The sequence below is a fragment of the Trachypithecus francoisi genome, unplaced genomic scaffold (genome assembly GCF_009764315.1).
Source record: "Trachypithecus francoisi isolate TF-2019V2 unplaced genomic scaffold, Tfra_2.0 Lachesis_group9, whole genome shotgun sequence".
Taxonomy (NCBI): Eukaryota; Metazoa; Chordata; class Mammalia; order Primates; family Cercopithecidae; genus Trachypithecus; species Trachypithecus francoisi.
Window position 1 is genome coordinate 11,103,905 of NW_022681474.1, and position 19,075 is coordinate 11,122,979.

Genomic DNA, 19,075 nt, shown 5'->3' on the forward strand with positions numbered 1-19,075 from the left:
CACACTTTCTCCTGTTAGTTTTCTTAGCATAATTATGCGTTATTAGCTGTAACAATAAGATGCCTTTTCTCGTTTTCAAAGACACCTCAAACAAGCACAGGTTAGGATTAGTGTCCCCTTTTATTTAAACACACATCCAAAACGACAAGGATTCATGTCCTTGAGCGCCCAGTCTGTACCTCTTACAGGAGGTACACTGTCCAACTGTAGAAAAGGCAAGAAGGTCGTTCGTAAACATGTTTCCTGCTTGAACACAGAACCGATAAGAACAAGACAGCTTACATGCCATATTAACACACCTAAATCTAACAGTTTCTTTGTTTCATGGTTGGGTCTGACATTTTACACTATAAAACAAACACTTCATCATTTCCTTACGACGAAATATCAGGAAATGCTATGATCCAATGAATAAGAGCAATTAGGAAAATAACTATAATCACCTCCCAGGCCCTAACATTGGAAAAGATACTTAATGTAGGGCTCCTAAAGGTTAGTTATGCATTTGTATTCATTTTATAAAAGACATTTAAAAAATACAAAAGCACAGAAGATTTCTTTTCAGTTATTATTTAGAGAGAAACTGACAATCAGCCACTCAATTTATCTAACACAATTATCACAACGTGTCTAAGAGAACTAACTGTCAATATGAAGGTTCGGGCCGGGCGCGGTGGCTCAAGCCTGTAATCCCAGCACTTTGGGAGGCCGAAACGGGCGGATCACAAGGTCAGGAGATCGAGACCATCCTGGCTAACACGGTGAAACCCCGTCTCTACTAAAAATACAAAACAAAACTAGCCGGGCGAGGTGGCAGCGCCTGTAGTCCCAGCTACTCGGGAGGCTGAGGCAGGAGAATGGCGTGAACCCGGGAGGTGGAGCTTGCAGTGAGCTGAGATCTGGCCACTGCACTCCAGCCTGGGTGACAGAGTGAGACTCCGTCTCAAAAAAAAAAATAAAAAAAAAATAAAAAAAAAAAAATATGAAGGTTCATTCTCTGACACTTCAAAATTTCAAAGAAAAAAACTTTTACGTATAAACCCTGCTACGCTTAACAATGAAATCAATCATCCTTTTCTAAATGCTGCAATGAATAAAGTGATTTGTTCAATTAAAAAAAATTAAAATGTTAATACCCTCAATGCTGAGGAGGGAGGATGGGGTAAAATTCACCCTCATATGCCTGAGGTGATACTGTGCACTGCTGGGAGTAAACCGGTGCCAGAACAGACCAGCCATAAAAACGGCTATCTTAATGCCACCTCAGGAAATCCAAGAAAATAACCCTAATTACACAGAAATATCTCTGTAAAGATGTTCATTAGTGGGCTGGGTGCAGAGGCTCATGCCTGTATAATCTCAGCACTTTGGGAGGCCAAGGCAGGTGGATCGTTTGAGCTCGGGAGTTCAAAACCAGCCTGGACAACATGGTGAACCCTCGTCTCTACAGAAAATTAGTCAAGCGTGATGGCATACGCCTGTGGTCCTAGCAACTCAGTAGATTGAGGTGGTAGGATCGCTTGAGCCCGGGAGGAGGAGGTTGCAGTGAGCCAAGACTGCCACTGCTCTCCAGTGTGGTGACAGAGCAAAACCCTGTCTCAAAAATAAAAATCCCAAAACGATGTTAATTAGAATGGTATTTATAAAGGCAACGTAAAAGCAAATCTAGGTGGTTTTACAGTTAGGGAATACTTGTGTAAATTATGATGCATTCACTTAATGAGAATAAAATTAAAAATTGATCGTGAAAACTATGTAACAAGGAGGAAAAAGGCTTACTCATTAAATAGGAGACTAATATAGGTACTAGAACCAATACACAATTAAGAGAAGAAACGATGAGCCAGTTTTTAAATTAGATGTAGTAGGAAAAAACTAGGTACCAAATTTATGGGGGAAAATGCTCAATGACTAGGAATCAGCAAAAAAACACCTCCACCATGGGGTGCCTTCCCTCCTGAAGAACTACCAGCCCTCAGGAGCAATACCCGCTCCCCTCAGAAAAGGATAACTCAAGGGTAAGCTGCAGCCACAGCCTGGCCCAGAACACAAGCAGGACAGGCCGCAGGCGGAGCCCAACCCAGAACAGTGAGGCGAAACGAAGCCGGCAGGAGTGTGCCCTTGGGGCTGCCCCAGCCTGATGCAGCCCTTCCCACATGTGGTGGGAAGGACAAGCACGCCTTGCTAAGAAACTGTCTTGATAGCACTATTATTAATCTTCTGGTCATTTTCCATCAAGCGGTTTTGTGCGATTCATAGTGTTGTTTAAATGACCACAGTCATTATCTGAATGCCATCTGTGGAAAGATAAACGTACCCTTTAATAGTGGGTATAATTTTAACTAGTTTATTCACTCATTTTACCTAGTTTTAACTATGACTTTGAGTTATCCTTTTCCAGATCTTCTTCATCCGCAGTAACCCAGTTTATAGACTTGACCACATGTTTGTTTTCCAGCATATGTAAAATCACTGGAATCATAAAGGTTAGGGTGGAAGTGGGTTTTAAAATCCCTTTCTCTGTTTTAATCCACAATAAATCAGTAAGTACTAACATTGTTATGACAGCAAAAAATAGAAACAACCCATGTACCCAGCACTAAAGGAATCACAGTTCATCTACACAAGAGAATAGAGGGAAGCCATGAACGTGACACAGAGTCACCACGTAATAAGTAAGAAAAGCAAGTTAGCAGAAGGTGGAGCAGGCACAGAATGGAAAAATGTAAGTTCTTCACTTCTGGAGTGTATGACTGAAGGTAATTTGTTTTTCTTTCTGCCTATCTCTAGTTTCTGATCTTTCTACAACAAATTATTTTATTTCAAATAGATAAATTTTAAAATTGGCAAAACAAAAGTAAAAATTAAGTGGAAAATAATATTGACTTGGTTTCAAAGGCCTACTAAGGAGACTATCTGTTAAGAGTAACATATATGCAAAATAAGCCACATGGAAAACAGGAAAATGTATCAAGGTCACAGGTAGGTGCGGCCTTACCTTCAGCCCAGCTGCTACATGTGGTGGAGTGTCCACAATTTGCCGGTCATCTGAGGAGCCACCTCGCTTCAGGTCAATGACTGGGGCGAGGACTGTACTTTGTTTCGTCCTTTGGCTCTAAAATCATCAAAAACGAGGAAAACATACAGAAGTTTCAAATTAAAATTCACACTGTTTGCAACAAATACTTTCTTTCTGGTCCCTGCAACAAACCTTTGAGATATGACAAAACTATAATCTTAAAACAACAGCCTTTTAATTTATTACTATAATCATATGTTATTTTCTTTTTAGCTTTTCAAAAAAACACGAGATTTTCTCCATTTCTGTGAAAGGTTTACAATAAACTTGGTCACTTTCAAAAGATACTTGGGGATGAGGATTTTGTTCCCTCCTACTAGGATACAGAATCCTTCCTACCTCCTTTATTACGAATCTACAAAAAAAAGTTTTTAAAAGAAAACAATCATTCCCACACATTCAATTATAGTTAATGTTCTACCATACTTTCTTGGCCTTACACCTACATTTCTTGCTACACCATTTGAAAGAAAGTTGGAGACATCATGACGCTTCACCCTAATCTCCTGAAACTGTGGACATTCTCCTATGTGAGGTCACCACCCCTACAAAAATCACTAATTCTCGTGTCATTTCCCATCCAGTTCAGATTCTCCAAGATATCCCCAAAATGTCCTTTAAACAGCTGATTTTTTTGAACCAGGATCCTACCAAAGTTCCTCAAATGCTTTTGTTTTTTAAGTGTCTTGATTGAGAACAGTACCTCTTCCCCATTATCATCATCACCATCATCTTCATCTCCTCTTCCTTTTTTTCCTCTGACACTATCTTGTAAAATGCTGTTTGTTCTAGATCTGTCTAATAACTACCTGACTATTTAGTTTAGCTTGTTCCTCTATTCCTTGTAATTCCCGAAACCTGGAGGTTAAAGGTTAAAGAATTCAGGGTAAAGCTTTTAGGCAAGAACACTTCCCAGATGAGGCAGTGTGCCCCTTCCTGCATCACACAGCAGGCACACTGAGTCAGGCTGTCTATCAACAATGCTAAGGTTGATCACATGGATATGGTGGTAACCATTAGATCTTTTGATTAGAAAGGTTTAATTTTTCTCTTTTGCAAGTCAAAGTGTTACAAATTTTCATTACCACTATAAAAGGCACAAAATAAGCCTTCATCTCTCCTGAATATAACAATACTTATAAATTTAAGCAAACAAAATTTAATCCAATTAACAACTCAAAGTAAATATGCAAGTTTAAAGAACGGAAGGGAGATTTATTAGAATCACATATTTTCTTTCTTTTTTTTTTTTGAGATGGAGTCTTGCTCTGTCGCCAGGCTGGAGTACAGTGGTTCGATCTAGGCTCACTGCAACCTCCGCCTCCCAGGGTGAAGCAATTCTCTTGTCTCAGCCTCCAGGGTAGCTGGGATTACAGGCGCATGACACCACACTGGGCTAATATTTGTATTTTTATTAGAGACAGGGTTTCACCATGTTGGTCAGGCTGGTCTCAAAGTCCTGACCTCAGGTGATCCATCCGCCTTGGCCTCCCAAAGCACTGGGATTACAGGTGCGAGCCACCATGCCCAGTCAGAATCACGTATTTTCTATTATTATTTTCTATTGAATATAGAGTTGGCCCTCTGTATCTACAGGTTCCACATATCTAACCCCAGGCTGAAAATATTAAGAACATAAAACAATACAACAAAAAATACAAACAAAAAAAAAACCAATACGGTATAACAACTTTTTACACAGCATTTACATTGTGTTAGGTATTGCAAGCAATCCCATTATTTAAAATATGGGAAGATATGTGCTGGTTATGTGCAAACTCCACACCATTTTATATAAGGGACTTGGGCACTCTTGGATTTTGGTATCCGGTGAGGGGATCCTTGAACCAATTCCCTGTGGACACCAAGAAACAACTCTGTATTTTTTCAAATAGAGATACAAATGAAACCACAGCTTCAAATTTTCTCTACCAAATAAATATCTTTACAGGTTTGGCTAGGCCAATCTAGTATTCTGAGTAACTAAACAGCCTAAGAGAATGCAATCTTCATTGCCCTTAAAAAAAAAAACAAAAAACCCACAAAACTAACTGTACATAGCAATCTCAAAAGTTTTAGAAAGTTAGTAGAAATAACTTCACAAGCTACCTCAAGTTTTAAAAATCTATATGAGGCCGGGCACGGTGGCTCACATCCACATCTTTCCTGCAAAGCAAAAGTTACACGAAATCTACAAAGATTTTATATATTTACTTTTTAAAAAAATTAAAGAGAAAAACGAGGTTTTGCTAACCTTCCTTACATTTGGAATGAAAACTTGTTTAAAAAAAACAAAAAATACTGGCATCCAAAAAATCTAAATTTGGTAATGATGAATTTAAAAAAGACAAAAAAGCTTCTACAATACTGAACAATCAAATGTAAGCACTTCCATGTAAGTATCTATTGATGTGGTAAAGGGAAAAGAAAAATGAGTAGAACTTTAAAAAAAAACCTGTGTATTATGGAAATTTTCAAACCTGAAATTAAAGAGATTATAAATTCTTAAGTCTCTGCTATCCAGTTTCAACAATTACCAACTCATGGGTAGTTCTGTTCTTCCCTGCCTCCCCTGCCCGGTACTGAATTGGTTCGAAGTAAATCCCAAAAATGACATCATCTTATCAGTAAATATTTCAGCATGTATCTCTAAAGTACTTTTTCTCAAGTTTAATTATTGCCTCCCCAACAAGGAGCCTTTTAATACATTTTCTCCCATACATGAAATTTTAACACTGTGCACAATATGAGCAAGATTTTTTGCACCCCCCAAAAGACCAATATTCGCTCTGTTTGGGGGGATATAGCCTCCACTGCGAATGCAAACTCTAGAGCATAAAGACCTCTAAAATAGTAAACAAATCATACCATTCTCATGCCTACATTTTAATGGCAAAGAGCCAGTCAACAACTATGTTTTTAATGTTTTACATGTTGAGTTATTTCAAGGACATTGCCAATACCCAACATGTACACAACAGAAACAAAAGCAATTAGCATCCAGAATACGTATGCCTGACGCCTTCACAACCAACCCCAGCCCTCAATAGTCACACCCAGCAGCTTAGGCATTCTGTGGAGCTTCTTCCCAAAGTGCTGCTTCCAAACTACCTCCAACAAACCAGTAGGAATGCTACTTAAAAATGCCCACTCCTGGGGCCCCAGTTTAAACTAGAGTTTACCAGAATATTAGGAGTATGGCTACAAAATCAGCACCTTAAACAAGTTCTCACTCAATCTTAGACCTCCACTACTTAAGTTTGAAAACCAGTGTCACTGCTGGTTCAGAGTACCGGTTTTTGTTTTTTTTTTTTGAGACGGAGGCTTGCTGTGTCGCTCAGGCTGGAGTGCAGTGGCGCAATCTCTGCCTCCCGGGTTCAGGCCATTCTCCTGCCTCAGCCTCCCGAGCAGCTGGGACTACAGGCACCCACCCACCATGCCCAGTTAATTTTTTGTATTTTTAGTAGAGAGAGGGTTTCACCGTGTTAGCCAGGACGGTCTCCCATCTCCTGACCTCATGATCTGCCTGCCTTGGCCTCCCAAAGTGCTGGGATTACAGGCGTGAGCCATGGCGCCCAACCCCACAGAGTACTGTTTTTCTTCGTTCCTGTCCCATGAAATGTTCCTATTCCCAGGAGCCAGGAGCAGCAAAGCGGCCTTAAACTCCTCCTTCCTCTCCCCCTACAAATGTTTAACACCATTTACCCAATACAAAGGCAGAAGAGCAAGCTGAAACCAAATTCCTTATCATCCTAATGAGGAACCCACTCTGGAGGCCTCTGCTCTCCTGCTCTGGGCTTGTTTTTACCTTTGCCTGAGTGAGAGCTGCTTTCTTCACCTGAAGCTGAGACTGCAGAAGTTTGAAGTTTTTGGACCAGCCTTCCGTTTTTGAGTCACTGGTCTCCACTCCTAGGTCATCGTACAGGGACATCTTTTCTTCAGTTTAATGCTGAAAGGCAAAAGGGGTGGGGATTAAAGAATGCACAATTCAATAAAGGCTTTTCATGTTAAAATAAAAATCATGAAATTTTAGAGGTAAAAGGTCCAGGACCTTTCAGCAACAGAGGCCAAGGCTCCTGGTACCATTCATGTAGGGTTCTTCCTGATACATGAAGCTACGTCATGTATTATTTCTAAAATAAGCCCCTAGAATTCATTTTTCCATCTATAAGACCATGCAGTCAGGTGATCCATGAGTGAAATCCTTCAATGCTAGGGCACATAATGAGGTAAGAATTGGGACATTATTAATTACATATATCCAATTTTTAAAAAATTCTATTCATGTCAGTGCCAAAAAGTAGAAGCCTTACAAAACACAAATTACCAGGTTGATTTAGCACAATTAGCTACCCTTTCATAAAGAAAAAATTTAAATATACTCCTAGGGAAAAAAATGACAGAAATGACCTCTTAGATGTGATTTTGTCAATTACGATTATCAAGGGGGGAGCTGGTTATATCTTAAATATTATGACTTCCTCATATCCCACCAAGTGGAAACTTGTCATCTTTAATGATAGCGATTACAAAGACAATCAACAATCTGCATGTGAACAAGCAACATACAGCTTCCGTGCAGAACAGAGGAACATGTGAAAACAAAAATCGAGTCAGCAGGCACAAAGCATAACATGCAATGCAGCATCGGCAGCAGGTCCCATGAAAGCCCAGCACTGTACAGACACGGATGCTGGGGTTTAGGGAACCAACCTGCCCAAGGCCACAGTGGAAGCCCCTTCCAACCCAGCCAGGCCAACTCCAGAGCCCTCACCACTGAACCCCAACTGCCACTTTAAAAAAAAACTCAACATTCTGAAACCCACCAACATGCTTACTTCTTCAAACAAGAAATCAATCTCACAGACAGAAAGAGAACATAATTTAAACAGAAACCCACAAGTTGTAAGCAAATGCTTAGCATAGTAGTTCCCAATTTATGGACAAATTCCCAAAGTCTGTCAGTTCCCAGGGGGCCCATAAAGCACTTTCCCATGGAAACAGTGTTATCGAAAAGCCTAATTTGCTTGTGTTCTGTGGCTCAGAAGAGAAGGAAAATATTTAACACATATCCTCCTTAGGTCTGACTCGGCAAGCATTTCTCTTGAAGGTACTCTTACTTCTCAGCTCCTCCATTACCAGGATTCTAAGACCCCGCCACCCCAACACCTCGGCTGATGTTGGTACCACACTGTTTGGAGTGAGGGACGGAGTGCACACCAACTTCTATTCCCTCAGAACTGCCCTGGTCTTAAGTACAGGAACTCCCTGGCTGAAGTCAGCACCCGAAAAACTGGTACCACTTTTTAGTTTCTTCCATTCCTTCATAGATGAACCCTCTGATTAATTAAAACCTCTCCTTTTTCCTTCATACGTGAACCCTCCGATTAATTAAAACCTCTCCATTTTGATTTTTAAATGAAAGGCCCCCCAAGGCCGTACAGAAGCAGGGAAAGCAGACTGTCCAGGGGTATCGATGGCTGACTGCTCAAACGAATCACATAAGAATGAAGGGATGGCAGCTGTGGTGGCTCACACCTGTAATCCCAGCACTTTGGGAGGCATAGGAGGGCGGATCACTTGAGGTCAGGAGTTCCAGATCAGCCTGGCCAACATAGTGAAACTCTGTCTCTATTAAAAATACAAAAATTAGCTGGGCATGGTGGTGGACGACTGTAATCCCAGCTACTCGGGAGGCTGAAGCATGACAATCGCCTGAATCTGGGAGGCGGATGTTGCAGTAAGCCAAGATCACACCACTGCACTCCAGCCTGGGCGATAGATTGAGACTCCACCACCTCCCCAGCCCCCCGACCAAAAAAAAGAATGAAGGTATGCTGGGATGCAGACAGACTCTCCTCCTGACATCTTCATTGCCAAACTGCACTTTCTCAGGAACTTGGGGATGATGTCTCGTGACATAGGCCTGAAGCACTGAGGCCAAATCAGGAAAAAATAATGAACTCCATTCTTTAACAAATATGGCTGAAATATAACCATGTCCTCAAAGTCTTAGAGGGAATCTCCTGATGTCCACTGCAGAGCCTAGTTTAATAACTCTGAACTCCAAGAAAACCTAGATCCAGTTTGTTTTGTTCACTGCTCTATCCTCAGACTAAGATCAATATCCAATCCACAGCTAAATAGGAAATGAGGCCAAACTGCAGTTTATACTCCATTTGCAAAGCCCTCTCAATTAGAAATTTCTGGCCAACAATCACTGGCCAGCAGGAAGAACACTACGCCAAATAGCTTTTGAGGTTTTTGTACACTTTTCTTCCAGCTTACCCAGAACTCAAAACTCATTGTTCACCATCTAGATACATATCCTTAAATTTTAATCTAAAAAAACTCAAACAGCAACAATAAACAAAAACAATGCTGGGTGTCCAGCTTGGCATTGTGGCTACCAAAAACACTTCTTCAGAAATGACCATGCACCTTTCATCTAAATTAATCTTTTGAGTCCTCTTCATCCAACTGGTGACCAAACCAAGCCTACTGAACTACGGGTTCTTCTGTTCCTTCTTTATTCTTAAAATGGAGGGGGAATACTAATACATTCTGAGAAATAAACAATGTGACTTTCTGGAAAATCACAAAACAGAGATAAATCAAAATTTGTTTGCAACTCAAACTAAACTCTACTTTAGATATTTGCTTTTCTCAATACAGACTATCTCCAATATGAAAATCTGAAATCCTTCGAATCTGAGCAACAACATGACCCCAAAGTAGAAAATTCCACATCAGGCCGGGTGTGGTGTCTCGCACCTGTAATCCCAGCACTTTGGGAGGCCAAGGCGGGCAGATCATAAGGTCTGGAGATGGAGACCATCCTGGCTAAGACGGTGAAACCCCGCCTCTACTAAAAATACAAAAACTAAATTAACCGGGCATGGTGGCGGGCGCCTGTAGTCCCAGCTACTGGGAAGGCTGAGGCGGGAGAATGGCGTGAACCCGGAAGGCGGAGCTTGTGGTGAGCCAAGATCGCGCTACTGCACTCTAGCCTGGGTGACAGAGTAAGACTCCATCTCAAAAAAAAAAATCTACACTTGACTTCATGTGATGGGTCACAGTCAAAAACACAGTGAAATCTTTTTGCATGCACAAAATTATTAAAAGTATTACATATATTGCATATTCAGGCTATCTGTAGAAAGTATATATGAGGCATAAATGAATTTTGGGTTTAGACATGGGTCCCACCCCCAAGATATCTCACTATGTATATGCAGGCACTCTGAAAATCTAAAAATACTCGAAATTTGAAACACTTCTGGTCCAAGCATTTTGGGTAAGGGATACTCAATCCATTTCTCTTTATAACTTGAGAACTTTACCGAAAGTGTTTATGAATACGTTAGTGCCACCAGAAATGGGTTAACCAAATGCCCATTAAACTTCGAGGGGAAAGGCTCATTTATTTATTTTTGCATCTACAATTTCCGTCATAGAGCAGGAATTTAATAAGCTTTATTAAAATACTAATAATGGGTTGGGTGTGGTGGCTCACGCCTGTAATCCCAGCACTTTGGGAGGCCAAGGCAGGCGGATCACTTGAGGTCAGGAGTTTGAGACCAGCCTGGCCAACATGGTGAAACCTCATCTCTATTAAAAATACAAAACTAGCCGGGTGTGGTGGTGCATGCCTGTAGTCCTGTCCCAGCTACTCGGGAGGCTGACATAGGAGAATCGCTTGAACCCGGGTGGCAGAGGTTGCAGTGAGCGGAGATTGCACCACTGCACTCCAGCCTGGAAGACAGGGCGAGACTCTGTCTCAAAAAAATAAAATAAAAGATAAAATATAAAAATGTGTTAAAATGGTAATTGGATATATGTTTCACCACACATAAAAAATTTTTTTTTTTTTTTGAGACGGAGTCTCGCTCTGCCACCCAGGCTGGAGTGCAGTGGCCGGATCTCAGCTCACTGCAAGCTCCGCCTCCCGGGTTTACGCTATTCTCCTGCCTCAGCCTCCCGAGTAGCTGGGACTACAGGCGCCCGCTACCTCGCCCGGCTAGTTTTTTTGTATTCTTTTAGTAGAGACGAGGTTTCACCGTGTTAGCCAGGATGGTCTCGATCTCCTGACCTCGTGATCCGCCCGTCTCGGCCTCCCAAAGTGCTGGGATTACAGGCTTGAGCCACCGCGCCCGGCCATAAAAAAATTTTTTTAAAGAAATAGGTAAAGAGGCAGCACTGGGGAATAAGGGAAGGAGGTAAACCCCAGGGAGGGAGGCAACACTCCTCACCCTCCCCAGAAGAGTCAACACTGATGGAAAGAGCTCTCTAAACTTTGAGGTTAAAAATCAAGCAGTGTACTGGATCTCAGCTGCCAACAGTTCTTCCATCAATAGATTCAATATTAAGCAAAAAATTCAAAAGTGAATTAATGAGGTTTTATGAGACCACACATCTCCTCTGATTCCATGCCATTTAAGATGGCTGACTGACAATTCCAGTTGATTTGCTGCATTGTGCAAAAGTTTCAGAAACCATTAGGCAGCAAATCTCATGTTCATTTAAAGGTCCTCAGTTCTCTTCTGAAACCTGCAAAACGCTTTAAATATTAGAAACTGATGTCATCTCACCAGCATCTGCTAGTTTTCTTAACACTGAGCTTATAAAATCAAATCTCTGCATCACAGCAAATGCAAAAGAGCTTTCTTTGTTTTTCTCATTTTCACTGAACTTTAAGTTCACAGAATGGGATTAATCATAGCAACAACACACTCTCATCCATCCACATACGTATTACCTGCTTTTGTTTAATTATTATAATGCTGCAAGCACCTGTGATTTCACCGCCCAAAATAAGACAGGAGTTAGACTCAGAAACCACACTCAACCACACTGCTCCCCCAACCCATTTATGTAATTTCCCTGGAATCCTGTTCTCATTATTTCCTTGCTTTCCTCCTTTTATGTAATTTTATTTACAGTTTTAGTTAATCTATTCCTTAAAAAGTGTGTATTCCTTATTTTAGCTGTATTAAGCATTTATGAATATACAATAGTTAATTCCCCCCACCGCAACTACTGAAATGTAGTAAGTGCATTAATAGGACTGCCAAGACCCAAACTTACCCTAATTAACGTTGACATATTACTTAGACAACACAACACATTTATTTCATTAAGGTCTGCTGCCAGGTAACAAAAAGCTGTACTTTCTAACAATTGGATATACCACAAGAAGCCAGGATCAAAAGTAAATACAAATTGCTGGGTTTTATAACTTTAAAATATTTGCTATTTCCTTCCTTTTAGTGGCAACACTACGCTTTGAGCAACCCACGTTTCATATAGGCTACATTTTCTCTCAAGAAACATAACAAACATGGTTCTGCCAGAAGGAAGAATGGTGAGTTTTCAAGATTCCACCCAAGCTGGAAAGTATTTTTTTTTAAAACATGTGCAACTGGCAGGAAAAAGAACATGGAAGAGTCTTCTCAGAAGCACCCCACCTACTTATCTTTCAAGTGCATCTCAGAAGCCTTTAGTGACTATTGCCCCCACGTAAAACTAACTCCCCCCAATTGGTTTCCTCAAGCATACTCAGATCACAGCAACCTTGGCAAGTTGTGCTGCCCATTGTTTCACACACCTGTTTCTTCCTGCAGTGTAAGCCCCCTAAGGGCAGGGTTGTTTTTTATCTTCAGCTTTGTATCTCTAGCTTAGCACCATGCTGGAACACTGTAAGTGGCTCTATTAATATTTTTTAAATGTGTTAGTGAAAGAATGAAAAATGTTAATGCACCTATTTAAATCACATTATTATGAAACAGTGAGATCTGCAGATCTGCTTTTTAAGCACATAACTTATAAGTAGCATAAAATTTAAACTGTAAACCATAAGGAGAGAAAAACTACCACCACCACACAACCAATAAAGAGTCGAGGTCTGAGTTCCGAGCACCTAAAGAGGCAGGCTTGTTAGGAAGAAATATTTCTATCACTAAATAGCTATTCATGCATCATAAAACAAAGCATGCCTCTTTGAAGCCTAAAGAATATGGCAAGACTGGGCCCAGTGGCTCACGCCTGTAATCCTAGCACTTTGGGAGGCCGAGGCAGGAGGACCACCTGAGATCAGGAGTTCCAGACCAGCCTGGCCAACATGGTGAAACCCCGTCTCTACTGAAAATACAAAAATTGGCCAGGCATGGTGGCAAGCGCGTGTAATCCCAGCTACTCAGGAGGCTGAGGCAGGAGAACCATTTGAGCCCGGGAAGCGGAGGCTGCAGTGAGCCGACTTGCACAGCTGCACTCCAGCCTGGACCACAGAGTGAGACTCTGTCTCAGGAGAAAAAAAAAACATGGCAAATATACACAAAAATGAACAGGAGGGGAAACGGAAGGGGTGGTGCACTTTGGTGTCCGCAAAAAATACAACTAAAAAAGCATCTACTTCAAGTATAACATCTACCATGACTTTCTAAAGAATTAAAAAAAAAATTTTCCCGTACCTCCATCTGACACCCTTGTCCATTTAATCTTTCCGTTCAATCTCACACTCTGCTGTTACCAAAATGCAAACAGTCGAGTAGAGTCACCTGTAATTTAGGCGAATAAACAGAACTTCCTTCACTATTGACTATTACGAAAGGTTTGAGAGATGACTAGCCTGGGATCATCTGTTCCCTGCTGGGGGGAGGTCTGAAAAATTCATATGCAGGGGATAATGGAAAGGTAATTTAAAGCAAACCAGGTAAAAAGAAATCCACTTTAAATAAAGTTGCATTTGGGAATGTACAACAATCCTCTCAAGAGCCTCCAGAAACGCTGTCTTTGGTTCCGCAGAGTTCCACAATCGCACAACCTGCTGTTAGAAACTGGACTGCATGCAGCACCTTGCTTAACTAACTAAAAGCCCTCTCGTTTAGCTCACTAAACTGTTACCCGATATTCCCTAAAAGCCGTCATTACGATCAAAATATCCGCAGCCTTTATCAACTAAAAATGTGGAAACTGAGTTGCATCCTTTTAAAAACTCCATCTGCTGCGGGGAGCCAGTGCTCATCTTGAGTATATGCGAATCTTGCGCTTATCTAGAATATACTATTTCCCATCCATACGCCTGGCTCTAGCAAAATATGGACCCTCAATGGCACTCCTTTACTGCTTCTCAAGAAACCTCCATGTTCTGACCTGACTACTCCTCGAAACACAGCACCATCCGCTCCTCAAACCTTTCTCTCCGCCTTACCTGCAGTTTCCAGGACGCACTACCGGGCTTCACTTCTGCTACTTTCGCAATTACCGCCGGGAGCCTTTTTTCCCACCTGTCACATCTAACAAAGTACCTTCGAGACTCAACATAAGCATCACCTCCTCTCCCAAGAGAGGTCCTTTCAGACCCTACTTGCGTCTCTCCGATCAACCCGGGCCTGGGTTTTCACGCCTGCTGTCCTAGAAACCAAACTCCTGCAAGCAGGGGCAGAACCTCATTCCACCCGCATTCTCCGATCATTACACATCGTCTGGGCAAAAGGTGAAGCTCAAAGACTGCTTGGGGTCGGGCGTGAGCGCGGAAACACCGCTCAAACAGCACGAGCGGAGGCGACGCCGGGGTCAGGGCTGCCTTCCTGTCCTAGGGAGCTCTGGAGCATGGGAAACGACAATGTCTGCACTCCCAGTTCTGAGACCCGGGGAGGAACCGGCTTCTTTCTCCGAGCCCCGGAGAGGGGCAACTGTGCGGGGTCGGGGGGACACGCTCCGGACTACTGGGGTCTAGTGACCGGACAACTTCGTCAGGATGTGGTCCACGAGGCGAAGGAGAGACGCTCTTCAGTACCAAAGAGCCAGGGGCAGACAGGAGAAGGAGGAGGGGAAGAGGGAGAAGGTCAGGGCCCGGGTCACCGGAGGCGGCGGCGGGCGGAGGGTCCCGGGCTGCAGCCGCGAGGAGAGACCAGGGCCCGCCGCGGGAACTGACACCCCCAGAGGCTCGGGCTGCGCTAGCCCGGCCCCCGCCCCTCGCGACGGGCCTAAAGCCGCGGCCTTGCGTCCGGCGCCTCCCGGGAAGGCGCGCCCGCCTCAGGTCCCGCCAAGCCGCCCACCCGGGGCCGCCGGGGTGCGACTTACCTGGCCCGCCCGGCCGACTCTGCCCATGGGCCGCGGCGGCGGCAGCGCGGAGCCGGGCGGCACTCCGCGGAAACCCGCCGGCGGCACGAGGCCTCGGCGGCGCCCACCCTCCGCTGAGTCCTCAGGGCGCTCTGCGGCGCGGGGTCAGGGAGCGCGGGCTGCCGGGAGAGCGCGCCCGCGCCTGCGCCGCGCCTGCGCCTGCGCCTGCTTCGGCCTCTGCGCCTGCGCCGACGGCGCCTTGCCGCACTGCCCCCTGCCCGCGGGAGGACCGCACTGCACGCTCCCCTCCGCCGGCGTCTTCTTCTACCATCAAGAGGTGTCGCCCTGGCGCACATTTTCGAAATTCCACAAGGTTTGGGGAGCGCGGCAGCGCCCCCAGATGGTGAGGAGGAGAAGTGGTCCGAGGCCGGGCTTTCTGATGGGGAGGTGGGGGAAGTCCCTCCAGGCCCCTCGCTCTCATTCATTCAAAACCACTCCTATATAAGCAAAAAGTTGAAAATAAGTCTGCAGAGGTGACATGCTGCAAAAGGATGGCAAGGAGCACGGGGTTCAGCTAAGATTAAGGAAACAGATGCCGCGATTGGGGGTACAGAAAAGAATGTCAATGCTATAAAGCCTCGGTCTTTAAAAACGACATCGCTGACAGAAGTAGGGAGGGGAAGGGAACGTGGGACTTCGGGTTAATATGATTTTTACATCTGTAATTGGGTGTCAAATAGAGTTCAAGCCGATAAATCAAATAGTAGAGATTTAAGCAGACGTCTTAGTCGGAAGGAATATACCAAGAAAGTTACTATAATCCATTAAAATCCAGTGATTAAGAAAACAGGAAATGGGGGAAAAAAGAAATATAGTGGAGAGACAAAAGACAATCTAAAGAAAGAGAGGATTAAAGACGTCATGGGATGGTATAATTCTGAGGGTAACCCAGAACAAAACTACAAAGTTTTCAAATAATCCACACATACATGCACACACACACACACGCAACCACAGCAAAACAAACCAATATAGGGAAATATTTGAAAAAGTTACAAAACAGAAAGCATAACCAAACTATATGACAGAACAAGACCAAATGTCTCACAAGAAGAAATACACACCTAAGCTTACCTATTAAAAAACTACAACCTCAGATTGGAGCCCAAACCATCATGCAACTCAGTGTTGTAGACACGAAAGTGCTAAAGTTATTCTGAGTTTGAAAAATACAAGATTGGAAAAGATATACCAGGAAAATGCAAAAAAATTTTAAAAAATCAGGAATCACAAACAACTTACTCAAATGTTGATTTCAGGGCAAAAAGCATTAAGTAAGAGTAAGAAGGGCATTTTATAATGTTGAGGAGCACAATTCACAATCAAGAAAAAAATTGGAAAAGTAGGAAAATCTTTGCACCAAATCACATAATCTCATTATTCATAGCAAACACTGTAGGAGTGAATGAATAGGCAGAAATAATTGGCACACTCCTTGCCAGACTAAGGGTACAAAAAGTAAATGAGGATTGAGAAGAACTAAAAATACAATTCCTATGATAGATATCAAACGCTGTCCCCTAAATAGACATAACATCTTTTCCAGTGTCTAAGGAATATTCACAACAATTAGTCCTATTTTAGACCACAGAGAAAAATCTTAATATAGTCCAATAAGTAGAATCATATGGGTAATATTATCTGCAGCAATTCAATAAAAGTAGAAATTAATGAAAAAACAGAAAATAAAACATGCCTACCCCTTAAAAATTTTTAAATGCTTAAATAACACTTGGACCAAAAAGGAAAACAAGATCAAATAACGTAATATCTAGAAAAGTATGAAAACGACATACTCATGGGATTTAGCTCAGATAGTACTAAGAGGAAAACTTATGGTTTTAAGTTTTTGTATCAACTAAAAACTTGGAATAAACTAAGTGAATTAAGCACTTGTGCAAGAAACTGGAAATAAAATAAAAATGTGAAAAGCAGAAGGAAGTACTTGGTCAATAAAAGAAGCAGAAAGTAATAGTGTGTAAACAGAAAAAGGAAGAAAAGCAAAGATAGAAATTATCTAGACTGGGTCTCTCCCCACTCCCTGATCAAAGCACGTGTGGGTGTGCAAAGGCCCTGATTAGGAGGCCCAGAACTGCAGGGATTCCTCCAGGTTGAATCTGCTGTCTACCCGTACTCCCTAATCTGCTTGGCCTCTCCACTCTGCAGTCTGAGACGACTCCTTCCTCCCTTTTTGGTTGAAAATTTGTGCATTTGTTCCCAAATCATTTCATCATACATACACAAGTAACTTTTTGGTTTACAGACCATTTAGGAATTTTCTAGTTTAACTCCCAGAAGGAAAGCTGCCTTACTTCATTTCCTAGTACGTAAGCAGTCTCATGCTTGCCTGCATTTCCTGTCAACAGTAACAAATATCTTTATTTTATGCACTGAGAATCCAAAGCTTAACCCAGTGGAGGAACAGAACCCAGGCCACGCAACTACCAGGAAGCACACACAAAACGGTGGAGCTTTAGAAGAGGGACAAGACAGAGGCGCTGGGGCGCCCCCTCGAGGCTGCAGAGCAAACATAGGTAGTGACACCTGCGTAAACAAGTCGTGTGATCTCCAGCTGTGCTCAGCGCCTGGCGGGAGGCAGGCAGGCAGCAGATGGTAGAATTCATCGAAAACTGGGAATTAGCAGGGCAGTTGTTCCAGGAAGAAAGAAAATAAGGGTGGTGTTTGGGCTAGCAGGAAAGGCTGGGTGAAATGCTACAGTATGCAGCATGGATGGAGCCGAGGGGACCCCGAAACAGGGAAAAGAAATAGGTGCAGGCCCTGGAGGGAAGACAAGCTAGTTAAGACAATTTGATCAGATTTTATTTTGATCAAAAATTAGTATTCCCAAGGGTTCTGTGTGCAGATATGCTTTCGGTGCACCGTGGAGAATGATTTTTGTCTCCTTTTTTATATCTTTTTTTTTTTTTTTTTTTTTTTTTTGAGACGGAGTCTTGCTCTTGTCGCCCAGGCTGGAGTGCAGTGGCGCAATCTCGGCTCACTGCAATCTCCGTCTCCTGGGTTCAAGCGATTCTCCTGCCTCAGCTTCCTAAGTAGCTGGGATTACAGGTGCCCGCCACCATGCCCGGCTATTTTTTTTTTTTTTTTTTTTTTTTGAGACGGAGTCTTGCTCTGGCCCAGGCTGGAGTGCAGTGGTGCGATCTCGGCTCACTGCAAGTTCCGCCTCCCGGGTTCACGTCATTCTCCTACCTCAGCCTCCCTCCCAAGTAGCTGAGACTACAGACGCCCGCCACAACACCCGGCTAATTTTTTTGCATTTTTAGTAGAGACGGGGTTTCACCATGTTGGCCAGGCTGGTCTCGAACTCCTGACCTCCGGTGTTCCGCCCACCTCGGCCTCCCAAAGTGCTGGGATTACAGGCGTGTATATTTCTAAGCACCTTTGTCCATTTCAGAAATTTTTCTTTCTTTTTTTTTTTGAAACAGAGTCTCGCTCTTGTTGCCCAGGCTGGAGTGCAATGGCCTCATCTGGGCTCACTGCAACCTCCACCTCCCAGGTTCAAGCAATTCTCCTACCTCAGCCTCCTGAGTAGATGGGACTACAGATGCCTGCCATGACACCTGGCTAATTTTTGTAGTTTTGGTGGAGACAGTGTTTCACCATGTTGGCCAGGCTGGTCTCAAACTCCTGACCTCAAGTGATCCACCCGCCTTGGCCTCCCAAAGTGTTGGGATTACAGGTATGAGCCGCCACGCCTGGCCCATTTCAGAAATGTTTAAGTGTTTTTCACTATATTTGTCTTTCTAAATCATTCTCTACAGTTATTCCTGCTCTGTAAGTTTTCTAATAGCAAAAACGTAGGAATAAACTAGCGAACAATAACAACTTAGGGAAATTCAATTATGTTGAGAGACA

General features: G+C 43.1%; 1 protein-coding gene across 1 annotated transcript in view; it reads right to left on the bottom strand.

Annotated features, from left to right (window-relative positions):
- Positions 1-15,366, bottom strand: part of RBM17 (RNA binding motif protein 17) — a 28,755-nt gene extending 13,389 nt beyond the window's left edge. Inside the window, exons 1-3 of the mRNA XM_033208460.1 lie at positions 15,164-15,366; positions 6,888-7,028; positions 2,999-3,115 (exon numbers count right to left, since the gene is read on the bottom strand). Of these exons, the coding sequence (XP_033064351.1) occupies positions 2,999-3,115; positions 6,888-7,010 (240 nt within the window). The 5' untranslated portion in view covers positions 7,011-7,028; positions 15,164-15,366. The remainder of the gene's footprint in view (positions 1-2,998; positions 3,116-6,887; positions 7,029-15,163) is intronic.
- Between the last annotated feature and the right edge of the window lie 3,709 nt (positions 15,367-19,075).